The sequence below is a fragment of the Lissotriton vulgaris genome, chromosome 6 (assembly GCF_964263255.1).
Source record: "Lissotriton vulgaris chromosome 6, aLisVul1.2, whole genome shotgun sequence".
Classification (NCBI taxonomy): domain Eukaryota; kingdom Metazoa; phylum Chordata; class Amphibia; order Caudata; family Salamandridae; genus Lissotriton; species Lissotriton vulgaris.
The window spans coordinates 1057765540-1057778107 of NC_141694.1; the positions used below are offsets into that span (position 1 = coordinate 1057765540).

General features: G+C 39.5%; 1 protein-coding gene across 4 annotated transcripts in view; it reads left to right on the forward strand.

The window, feature by feature from the left end:
• SPAST (spastin) overlaps positions 1–12568 on the forward strand; it is a 660914-nt gene that overhangs the window by 250072 nt on the left and 398274 nt on the right. For all 4 annotated transcript variants that reach the window (XM_086927121.1, XM_086927120.1, XM_086927118.1 and 1 more), the window contains 2 exons: positions 6226–6319; positions 9274–9348. In XM_086927121.1, coding sequence (XP_086783247.1) covers positions 6226–6319; positions 9274–9348 — 169 coding nt within the window. The remainder of the gene's footprint in view (positions 1–6225; positions 6320–9273; positions 9349–12568) is intronic.

A 12568-nucleotide genomic window follows, 5' to 3' on the forward strand; every position in this document is an offset into this window, starting at 1 on the left:
AAGGCTGATGAACCATACCATCTGGATAAGAGAGATTTCAAAGGAAGTAAGTCCTGCCTTAATAAAAACAATAGATGCCTGACTCCATGAGGAATGTTCCAAAAAACATAGGGTTGCGCATTCCTCACCAGACAGGAATCAATAACTGGAGTGGTGCCTTTTTTCAGAATACGAGTCTCTCTATCCAGTCTAAACCCTAATTCCCAAGATGCGGACTTCAGGAGGGTTTTCAGCTGATATGCAGATAAAGAAAATAAAACAGCTTCATCTAGTTGTAATTGGCTCACAGCACATCTAAATAAAATTAAAATTAAAGAGTAATCATTAAAATTTCCCAGCAGCTCAGTTTTTATAAGATGTCTTAATGTGCCAGGCTCACCCTTTGCCAGGCTAAAGACCCAGCGCACACTCCCCGCTAGACCTTGAACCCAGCTACTACGTAATCCGAATTCCTGTCTAAGAGCAGCTGTTGAACTAGCTGTGTTGACAGATAAAAGGCTACGTAGGATTTTACCTTCAGAGGAGTTCAAGAAACTCCAGCTTTTCATATCGATTAACTCCATTCCGTAAAGTAAAGAGGCAGGAATTTTTGCTCGATATACCTCCAGCAGTATTGAGAAATGTCTTCTGTCTGTGGCCTTATATAGTGAAACCAAACTCTTTCCCTGGACAATAGCTTTCCGGGTGTTATTAGCTATGTGAGCTTTTTCACTTAAGTTGCTCGTAACAATTTTGCCAAGAAAAGTATAAGATTGCACTACTTCCAACTTTTGGCCCCCCACGGTCCAATGAAAGTTTGCATATTTAGAATTCTTCCTACCCGTCAAACACATCACTTTACTTTGTGCAATATTTATCAGCAAATTATGCTTTCCTGCATAATTGTACAAAGCATGCAGGCGATTATTCAACCCTTTAGGCGTTAGGTCAAGAATCAAAATGTCATCAGCGTACATAAGACATACGATTGGGGAGCCCCCCAAGTTTGGAACAATACCTGTACATGCAGAAAGAACCTGGGGTAGATCGGCTATATATAGGGAAAACAGCAGAGGAGCCAATAGGCAGCCTTGCTTTAACCCATTAGCTGTGGAGATAATTCTAGACAGTCCTCTTTCCCCACCCAACAACACTCTGCACCAGGTATCAGAATGCAAGGCACGGACTAATCTGATAAGAGTGGATGGCATCCCTAAATCAAATAACTTTCCCCACAGCAATGTTCTATCCACTTTGTCGAAAGCTGTGGAGAAATCGATAAAGGCGCCATAAACTCGCCCTCCACGAACCTTGACATATTTCTCAGTTATAACCTGGAGTGCAGTCAGATTATCTAGGGTACCGTGCCTTTGCCTAAAACCGGTTTGTTCATAGGGTAGAATTTCGGCCTTAGACACCCAATCGTTAATTAAATTAAGAAGACATTTTGCAAAGACCTTGCCAATAGCATCTAATAGAGCGATTTGGTGGTAGTTTTGAGGTAGGTCTCTAGCCCCTTTTTTAAAAAGAGGGACTAGTATGCTCCCTTTCCAAGATGGAGGAACGGTTCCACTAATAAAACAAAATTTAAACACTGGCTACGTCACGTAAATACAAAACATGTTGCATTACAAATGCTATAGGTGTCACATTTGCAAAAGTTAAAAGTATTGGCATTGTAAATGACAAAGCTATTAATTTCGCTATTTTCAAAACCGACACATAAATAAAATATTTGTCATTTACAAGACCAATAGCTCAAACTTTCCTAATGCGAGACCTATTGCATTGCAAATGCTTGTTTCATTTGGACTGGGACTGAGGACTCTTTGGAAAGGTTTTTGATTTGGCTTAATTCGTTCCAATGATCTCAAAATCACGTCTAGTTCAAGCAACTGTCATGTTGATTTTTTGGATCTTACCATCTTTCCATATGAAGGGATGCTGTCCACCAGATTGTTCACCAAACCCACTGCTCGGAATACTCTATTAGAATATTCGAGTAACCATCCGAGAGGTTTGAGGGACGGGCTTCCCTTTGGACAATTTCTACGTATTCGTAGAAATAGTTTTTTTTAAGGATGATTATTTTCGTGAAGCAGAGATTTTATTTAAAAAATTACAGCAAAGTGGTTATCCACAGAAATTGGTTAAGCGCTCGATGAAACGGGCATGGTACAATCATCGTGACCTATTGCTGATTCCTAAAACTCGGAAATCCATGACCCGCATACCATGTGTGACTACCTTTGGTACTCGCAGTAACCAAATTTCAGGAATCATTAAGAAACACTGGCCGCTAGTTGTGGCTACAGGGATTACACAAGAGTTACCACTTTTTTCTTTCAAACGGGGCAAAAATCTTCGTGACCACTTGGTCCGAGCAGCTTTGCCCCGTCCTGAAAGTCTGAATTTAACATCCATGTGGGGCTTAAATAAAATTGTGGGACACTACAAATGTGGCGGCTGCCTCATGTGTGTGTCCAGTATGAACACGAAACAGTTCTTGCATGGCAACATCAAACATGATTTGCGCAATTTTTCTAATTGCAATACATCCAACGTCATATATGCAATTTGGTGTCCCTGTGGCCTGATTTATATCGGCCAAACGACCCCAAAAGATCAAGATACGACTGGGACAACATAAAAGCAGGATACGTTGCCAAACTGAAAATGCCCCCTTGGTGGCACATTATTTACAGCTTAATCATGCCCCTGAAGATATGCGCTGGCAAGTAATCGAAGTGATACAAATTCCGGAACGAGGTGGCAGTATCGCCAATATTTTGAGTAGGACTGAATGTCGCTGGATGCTTCGCTGCAATAGCATCAATCTTGGCCTTAACTCTATGGAGGAGTGCCATTCTGTGATTACAAGCTGAGCCATAAATATGCTACTTTGTCTTTGCCAGCACTGTCATTTTAACACCCTTAAGCAACCAGCTGTTCATTTTTTGCTTTTTATAATGAGTGGTGTTATTTGTTGTGAAACAATCTTATGTATTGGCTATGACGATATCACAATCTTATGATATGTCGGTCTATATATCCCTTGTTTTTGTCTTTGGTTGATGTAGAATCTAGGCGATGTATTGGATATAATGATCGACCGATTTAATAATACGCTGTGTGCAATTCATTTATATGATGTAACTAACTATATCCCCTTTTTTATGATATACATCATGCCGAAGTATGTATTGACAGTGACCTCTTGTACCTCTACCTACGTGATGTGGAAATGTTGTACTATGTGTTACATGATGTGGAATTGTTGTATTATGTGTTTCATGAACCTTGTACCTAGACCTGTTCAAAGGAAAACACTTTCACCACTGTATGCATCTTGCTTTTATAACTCACTTTAATTATGGTGGACTGCGTTTGAGTTCTACACTTACTTACTTATTAGTGCATTATTATATAATGTTGGCCATTTAATAACAGTTTCTAGATTATGATCTGCGATCGATTTTTGTTCGCAGTTCATTGTAGTCCGTTTTGGTTTTGGCAACTTCGGGACCGCACTAATATATGTGTGCCTATACCTTTTCCAAGATGGCGCCCACGTACGTTGGGCACGTTGTGGTTGTGCCTTCTCTATTTTTAGTCTGACGTTTCAGTCAGACGGCTTGAATCTCGTGGAGACAACTTGCGATTTCGAGCTCCCCACTGGATTTGTACTTTGGTAAGCCCGGCTTCTTCGTAATGTGCACGACCCATTGCATTTTAGTATCTGCTTGTGGTTTTTTCAACCACAGCTTAAACTCCCTATGACTTTGCACCATTTGTATATACGCTGGCTTAAGTGGGCTACCGGTCGTGACTAGTGCTGCATGGACTGCCTTGCGGTGGTAACCAGCGAGGTCATGATTCCTATATAACTTTAAGTCTATTTTATTTTAGCAGCCCCTCTGGTCCTTATTATGCTTGGGGCTCTTGGGTTGCCACCCGGGCTGTTTTGATCTTTAAACATTTGCTTATAGGACCTAGCTTTGTAGCATTTACTGTCTGATTTATGTCTTGGGTTGGTCCTGTACTTTAGGGGGTCTTCCTGATATGTGATTTTGTGCTTGCGGTGAACAGTGAGTCTGGACCATGGTGGCCTATGACTCCTTTTTTTGTAGCTTTGACCTACTCCCCTGTGGGGTATGGTCGGTACCTGTCTGATTTGATCATTGCTTCGATTTATGGCGGGAGGCCAATTAATTATTTATCCTTGCCTTTCCCTTGTTTCTCAGCCGATTGATTTGGCGCTTACGTGGGTGCTACTTATACTCCACACGTGGAATATATCAACTTTTGGACACTTTTGATGCTATTTGAAAATTCGCTTTTTTAAGTAAGTTTAATTAATTCCTTAGTGATATCTTATCACTTGGCTATGGTAATTCTGTCCCATACTAGTGTTGCAGTATGATTGACTGTCTGTTCTGGTTTTCATGTAGAAGCTGGATTAATTGCGACACCCATCAACATTTGTGATTGGCCAGTCCTGTATAAAGGTGATTTTTTACATATTGCCTTGTTGGGCACTGGATCCACGTTGGCTGTGGTGGTAGTTCTAACTTGTCTACTACTACTCTTTCTATGACTTGACACTGGGTGCTTTATTCCTTAGTCTTTACCTTTGAAGAAACCTACTCGTTGAATGCATTTATGATTTTTTGTAATCTTTTTATTGTACAGCAATATATCGCTCAAGCCTATCTCAAGTCTTGATGATGACCGCATAGTAACCCAGCGGTTGAAACGCCGTCAACGCTTTTTGTGGCCATAATTTTTAAAGGACACATTATTTTGTCTTTGTTGTTCTTTTGCACATGTAATGTCTGTTTGCCAGCCACTTGTTTGGTTTGTGAAGTTGTTTGTTTTCTGTTGACCAACATTTTGTCTTGAGCGTAATAATGCTCTACATCAGACCATCATTGAATATGCATTATGTGCACACTATAATTTACAGATTACATGTAAATGAAATATAGCGGACAGGTTTCATTGTACTGGTCTTCATTACCAGTGTATGTAAAACATTGAATTGCTCCCTACTACTTTGACTTACTTACATCTTTTACTACCCACCACCATCACTTCCTTAAACCCTTTTCTTTTCTGCGCGCAACCTTTTCTATATATTATGTTGCTGATCTATTGATATTACTAATTAAATGCATTTTGAAAAATATTTTTGTTGTTTTGGCACTTCCTAGTGTGTGGTTTTCTAAATATGTATTCTTGAATGAATATTGAATACATGTTTCATGGTCGTTTATTGAGATATTGAGTATCCGTATTTTAGTGTTGTACACAATACAAAAAGTTTACCTAACTGAATTGAACTCATGACGAACTGGTCACGATCCCTTGTGGTATGAATATTTTACTAACTATGACTTTTTCTGCAAGGTAAAGCTTTTATTGATGTAAGATGAAGTTCACAATTCTTGGGGCACATGGAGGGCATCATGTAGAGGGTATAGTCTCACTTTTATGACAAGGTGGTAAGTCCATTTGTAAAATTACACACTTCTTTAGAGACTTTATTTGGTATAGAAATAAATGGTGCATGATGTATAATTTTTAGATAGTGGTTTTGTTCTATATTAACATGTATAAAATAATAGCAGTAACACTTTTTTATTCTTCTGGTATGCATTTTATGTGTATGCAAATTGTGATGCATTTTGTTTAATAACATTTGAATTGGCTTTGGGACGAGTTTGCTAAGATGTTTTTATATTTAATGTTTGTTGTTTGTATTTTATGGATATTATGCGAAATGAACAATAATGATGACCTACTGAAAAAGTTCTATGTGTGAGTGGACTTTTTAAGGGAATGGATGTAGTTTAAAATGATACATATTCAGCTATCAATCACTGTTGTAGCTGAACGGTGTATTTTGGTATTAAGAATAATGTAATTTTCTAATGGTCATTTTTTTTAAGACAAAGTGAAAAAAACAGACTTTATACTAAAATCAGAATTGTAGACTCCAAAGGTTTATTGAACGTGCATAAATGTGTATGTTGAATTGGTAATTAATAATTTAGTTATGGCCCTTCTTTGTCGACATGACCAAATTGTTAAATAACCTTCCAAACGTATAACGCCCCAGAAGTGCTTTTATCTTTTCCCACGTTTTAATTCTGGAACAGGCAATTTTAAAATTAGAGAACTATTTGGAGGATAGCGAAATGTTTACTTTTTGGTAAACTAATATTATTTTTCATTGTATCTTAGTGGGCCATCTGTTAAATTCAGTGATATAGCTGGGCAGGATCTAGCAAAGCAGGCACTGCAAGAAATTGTTATTCTTCCATCCATTAGGCCGGAGGTAAGCAAATATTTCTTTTAAAAAATGTTATCTGCTGCTTGTGGTTTTTTTAATCTTTATACTCCGTTTCACTAGCATTCTGGTGGCCTACATAGGTTGATATTTGTTTTTGAATGTTCTGTAGGATTGTGCTGTCTGGATCTAAGTAAGGCTTCACCTGTTCATATGTAATTAAACAATACAATGACAGTTTTTATAATCGCATTAACACAAGTTAAAGAGCAGGTATTTTCTTTTTAAAGTTTGTGTTTTCATACTCGGGATGCATTTCTCCACAATTATACTGACCTCTGAATAGACTGTGTTGCCCCTTTTGTGAGGTACCCAAATATTGATAATGCCTTCTCACAGTCATCACTTGAAGTTACTCTGCCACTCTACTTAACATCGTTGCCAGCTGGTTGGAAAGGCCTGCCAGCAGTGGCAGAAACTTCACCATAACATGCTACCCCTTCATACAACTTTGAAGGGGAATCCTTCATAAGGGGGATCGGATCCCCTTGTATGCAGACCCTCACATCCATGTAAGCATTTCCGGCCACTTTTGTTTTTCCACCCTTTAAGGGATTGCATTCCATTGTTTTTAAGAGTGCCTTTCTTATGCAGTCTTTTCCTGAAGTTTCAGAAAACTTTGTCAGAATTCTTGCAGGATATACAAGAGCATCAGCGCCATTGGGTGACCAGATGAGCTATGCTTGCCACAGGGAGTCTTCAAAAACAGTACAGATGTCTTATTCTCTGCCTAATTTCTTGTCCAGGAGGATATAGGATTAGGGTGTCTTCTGTGTGCATTTGTTAATAAATCTAACACTGTCACTCGTAAGGATTTATTAAGATGCAATGTTGGGTACGAAACAGCTTAGAGTACAATGAAGCCATCACAGAGCCATCAACACCTGATGACAAGCATTCAGCCCATGTAATCTGTGGCTTCCATGTGTGCTTACAATATCCAAGAATGGACTTGGATATTGTAAGGTCATATCTGCTCATACAGATCTGTCCATACGGTGGATATAGTACACCTTGCCGTAGGACTGTAAGGAATGCAGTACAGGTGACTTACCTATACCTCATGCAGTGTATGTGGGCATGGCACACAGATGTGTGCCATGTTGACTCTTCAATTTTCTCAGTATCAAGACATGCAACCTGCAATGGCAGTTTGCATGGTCTTGGTGAGGGGTCCCTAGGGTGGCACAGTTTGTGCTGCAGGCCTAGTGGACCCTCTTCAGTTCCAATACCCTCGGTACCAAGAGTACCATTTACTAGGGACTTGCTGACGTTGTGCCAATTGTACAGTTTTTGAGAAAGAACACTGGTACTGGGAACTTGGTTAGCAGGGACCCAGTATACCTCAGCCAAAGTTGCAACGAAAACCAGGCACAAAATCTTGGGGGTGTGGGGGATATTCAACAATTACCCAGTTTCCCACAATGAAGCACTATTGTCTGGACAATCTGGTCCCCTGTGAGAAGGTCATTTTGCCTACTCTGTCCTGCAAGACTTTATGGTTTGAGTCCATTCACAGACCATCTTCCGAATAGGTACTGCTTTGGTATCATTTCAAAAAGTGAGTATCTGTGCCTAGAAATGTCTAACAGAAAAACGAGTTGCTTACCTTTGGTAAGGCCCTTTCTGGTAGAGCCACACTAGCCTTTCAGTCCTCTCCGTTCTGTGATGAGCTCTAACATTAATGACATCCCAAGTATAGGAATCTGTACGCTGATCACACAGTTTGCTTCTGTGGGGCACAGACAATCTTGAAAGCAACTGACATCATCGTGCGTAAGTGGCACCATATGGACTCTGCACGTTATTTCCTGAGTTGAAGGGCTCAGTTTCGGGTCCACACAGCCCGCAGCCTGCTGAAAAGTTTCCGGTTTCAGTCCGACTCCTGGGAAATATTTAGCAGTTAAGGAATCTGCAGCTAGATAGCTCTACCAGAAAAAAGGGTTACTGACGTTAAGTAGCATGTTCTTTCATTAACGGATCTTTTGGTTTTTGCACAATGAACTTTTATATTACAAGTCTTTGTCACACATGTCTGTAACCTTTGCCATGTTTCACGTTATTGTTGCTGCTTTGAGAATGCTTTTGAAATTTAAATTCGTTTTATTCCTTGTAATTTATATTGCAGATCTTCAATATGTGTGGATGTTGTATCTTTCTCTGTAGACCTTATTGATACACTTTGTCCAATGAGTAGTACTCTGAAATTGGTGTAATTGCTTTCCAGTTAACACTAACTTTTTAGTGACTGCCTATGTTGAGATACATATGTGTATGTAAATATGTATACGTGCACACCAAAGAAATCTACTGGAAACAAAATAGTTAATCAGTTATGGTCCTATTTCAAATGTGTTACACCTCTGAAATTTGCCAGTTATGGTTTCTGCACAAACCATTACTCAAGCCTCGCCCTTGCACTGCGTATTACATCTCAATTGACGGCATTGATTATATAACTGACAGTATTGATGACATTACTTATGACATCATTAACAATACTTCTTGAACCTTAACTTGTGCCACCCTCTTGTGCAGTGCATATCACACATTAAGTCATTGCTGTCATTCTCTTATGACCTCATCAATTACATAACTACTCGATGTGGCTGTTCTAGATAAAATGTATTTTGAATTATAGTTTTGAAATGTTTTTGCACTACTTTAATTGCGGATTGAGTTTCTTGCGGGTTCTGACATAAATAAGAGCATTGCTATTGCTTAGTTTTAGAACTTGGGTTTATAAAATGTTAATAACTGATGATTGAGGTTGCAGTCCAGTATTGTAGATAAATAACTTGTTGGGTGAGGATTAGATTTTATTTGTTGACTGAATGTTCAGGGAATTTTGCCTTTTATGCGCTAATTGATGTCTTCAGAACAAAGTGCTTTAAAATAATCCAATTGTGGCAAATGTTTTGTAATACAGTGTTTATTTTTAGTTATTTACAGGGCTTAGAGCTCCTGCACGAGGATTATTACTGTTTGGTCCACCAGGAAATGGAAAGACCATGTTGGTAAGGGATTTTTAAAAATTCATTTGTGATATACAATTGCATATTTACCCATAAATATTTAAACTGGGGTTGGTATGAGGTGATCGTTATAATTTTGTACTTGGCAAAAAAGAAAAAAATATATTTTGTTGATCCCAGTGCAATTTCTCTTATGAGAGCAGTGGGTCTTTGGGTGTCTTTTAAGGCTGGAGAACCTGTTGGTTAATAAGTAATGGTGCGATGGGCCTTACTGTACGTGACCCATCTACTTTTCTTAATTAAGATGGAATGGCTCAACTCTCTCTGAATGTGAGTTTCTTTATAACAAAAATAGAGGGGGGGGGGCTAACAACAATGATGTCTTAAATAAAGATATTTTTACTGTTGATGTTGCATCCAGTCAACTGTTACATTTCACTCTGACATTTGGAACAGCACACCTATTGTTTTGCATGGGCTTTTGCGTAATTGACTTAATACAGCTGGCAGGCAGAGTATTTAGGTATCAAAGAAAGTGCTTCTTAAATCCCCGCCTAGCTACCAAGTGCCTCTTTTCACATTGCTGCATATATGGGTGAATCTTATATGGACGTTCCCCTCAGGCCAATGCTAAAACTCAAATGTCAGTGGCTTGGTATCTTACTAATGGAGCAACATATCACTTCCCGTCTGTCTTATCGCCATTGAATTTGAGAATTTAGAGTGCCCGGTTGTGATGTTATGCATGCAGGATCGAAATTCCTTTAAGGATGTGGGGGAGGAGTGATCCACAGAGACAATAAGATGAGTATCATCTGCCTAGCTCATAATCAAGACTTCTTGGTTGTGAATCACCTGGACCAGCGGTCTGAGGTAGATGTTGAATAAAGGGGGGCTCAAAAGAAAATGATCAACCATGGCAAGGATCCGACATTATGCTCTTAATTCCGCCTGATCTCATTACTGAATATAGATGCCAAAATCTTCTCTGGAATCCTGGAAACCTTCTAGCCCCACTCTTGGCCATTCATGTGGATGGTCTTGAAGACTTTGGGTTTGGGCCTGTATACAGTGCCAGGATAACTAGCATTTATGCAAGCCTGGTGGCCAGAGTTATGGTTAATGGAAGGGCCTCTGATATATTTCAAATTGAGCAGAGAAAAAGACAGGGCTGCCCCCTGTGTCCCCTCCCTCTTGTTCTTAATATGAATATGGAGCATTAACATTTAAAGCAAAACAAGACTTAACAGGCGTGCTCATAGGCAAGGAAAAACAAAAATCTGCTATACCCCAGTGATGTTTTAATAACACTGACTGACCAACTCATTTGCGCCCACCCCTCCTAGAGTAGCTAACAAAAGTTGGCCAAGTAGCAGGTTTTAAAATTAATCTCCAAAAGTGCTAAATATTGAATCCATCCATTCCACACCAACATGTGTAAAAATATAGGGGCGCAAAGCCCACAATATAAGAAATATGTAGACTAGATTGATCGGATGTACTGTACTTCTACGATTTCTAGCATATATCATACCAGGATTGGCAGACTAACCTTCTTATCCTTTAAGATCACACACAACTCAAATGTCACCCTTGCTAGGATACACCTACCTACAGAATCTGGCTATATCATGTTTGAGATATTTTGGGGATGGGAAAGATCTCTTTTGGGGTGACTGGTAGAGGAGCCAGGCTGCAGAGGGTCACTTCTCCCCATGGCAGCGTTCATCTCTGGATGGTATGGGGCTGTGGAGTGAGGCACTGGCTCCAAAGATGCCATAGCATTCTTGTTATCCTATATTACTATTCTTCTGACATGCTCGCCTTTGGTCAGATAATAATGCTTGAGAAAAAGGTGGGGCAACTTCTAGGAGCACATACATTCTGGTCAGCTGCCTGTGTGGAAGGAACTCGCTGAGAAATCACAGCTTGGTTTCTTCCTACTAGGTGCTTAATGTGCGCTGCCCCAGGTGCAGGGGAAAACACAGCATTGATACCCTCCTTGTCTGTCGTTAAAACAAAGCAAAGAAGCAGATAGAATTAATTGAGATCTGAGGAGACTATTGCAATGAGGTATCCTAAACCGATTTGTTTCTAGTGTTATGGTTAAAATCTGTAATGTCCCTTGGGCTGTATTATTAAATGTGCCCTGGGAACGCAACAGGTGTGTGTGCCTATTTCATTTTTTTATAAACACCTGGTGCACTTTGGTATTACAGAAGGGGCGCAAGGCTCTTGAACTTCTTTTGTAATTCGGATCGCGACAATGCAATCTCATGGGGTGCGCACAGTCTGGGCACACCTTGAAAGGGGCCTTGGGCTACGGTGGACCCTCATCCCCACAAGACATCTCCTTTCAGGCGGTGCAGTCACTCCTTGACCTTCTTTAACTTGACGGGGGAAATAGTAGCCTCACCAAAAAAGGGTACATTTAGAAATCTTAAGCGAAAACAACTCTATTGAAGAGCTTTGTGAAATGGCTCGTTCTTGGCTAATAAAAGTGGGAAGAGTTACATTTTCTAGAAATGGGACAGAAAATCTACTTCATCTAATCCTAGTTGAAGTGATTAGACAACAATATGTGACTTTCAAAACCTGATTGGTAGACGTGTGTGTGTGTGTGTGTGTGTGTGTGTGTGTGTGTGTGTATATATATATATATATATATATATATATATGTATATATGTGTGTGTGTGAGTGTGTATATGTGTACATTTGTATATATTTGTATATATATATATATATATATATATATATTATATATGTATGTGTGTTTTTTGTCCTCTTTATGCTAATTTATTAATATAGCGTCACTTGAATAGAGTTGTGCCGCTTGTCTCCTTGGGTTCCTGTCTCGGAGTGAGGATGGAAGTTGGGAGCGAATCGTGGTATATATCTATGTTTGTGTGTGTGTGTGTGTGTGTACACACACTAAGAATCACACACTCTCTCTTTCACACTCACTCACTCACTCACTCTCTCAAGTTGCTAAGAACTTAGGCCCCGTTTGACCAATCTCCAGAAAACTTTCCTGACCGGTGCTACTTTTTGACTAGTTTGTACATGGAAAGTTTCTTGAGGATCCGTTTGGCGGGGCCTGAGAAAAAAGGGGGTTGCCAAAACACTAAATCCCCATTAATTTTCCATAGACTTCTTTAGACAGGGCTACGGTAAAAACTGCTGAATGGGTTTACACCAAATTTGGCAGGAAGCTACATCTTCTTTGCAGATTGTGCTTTCTGTTCAGTAGTTTTTCAGAAA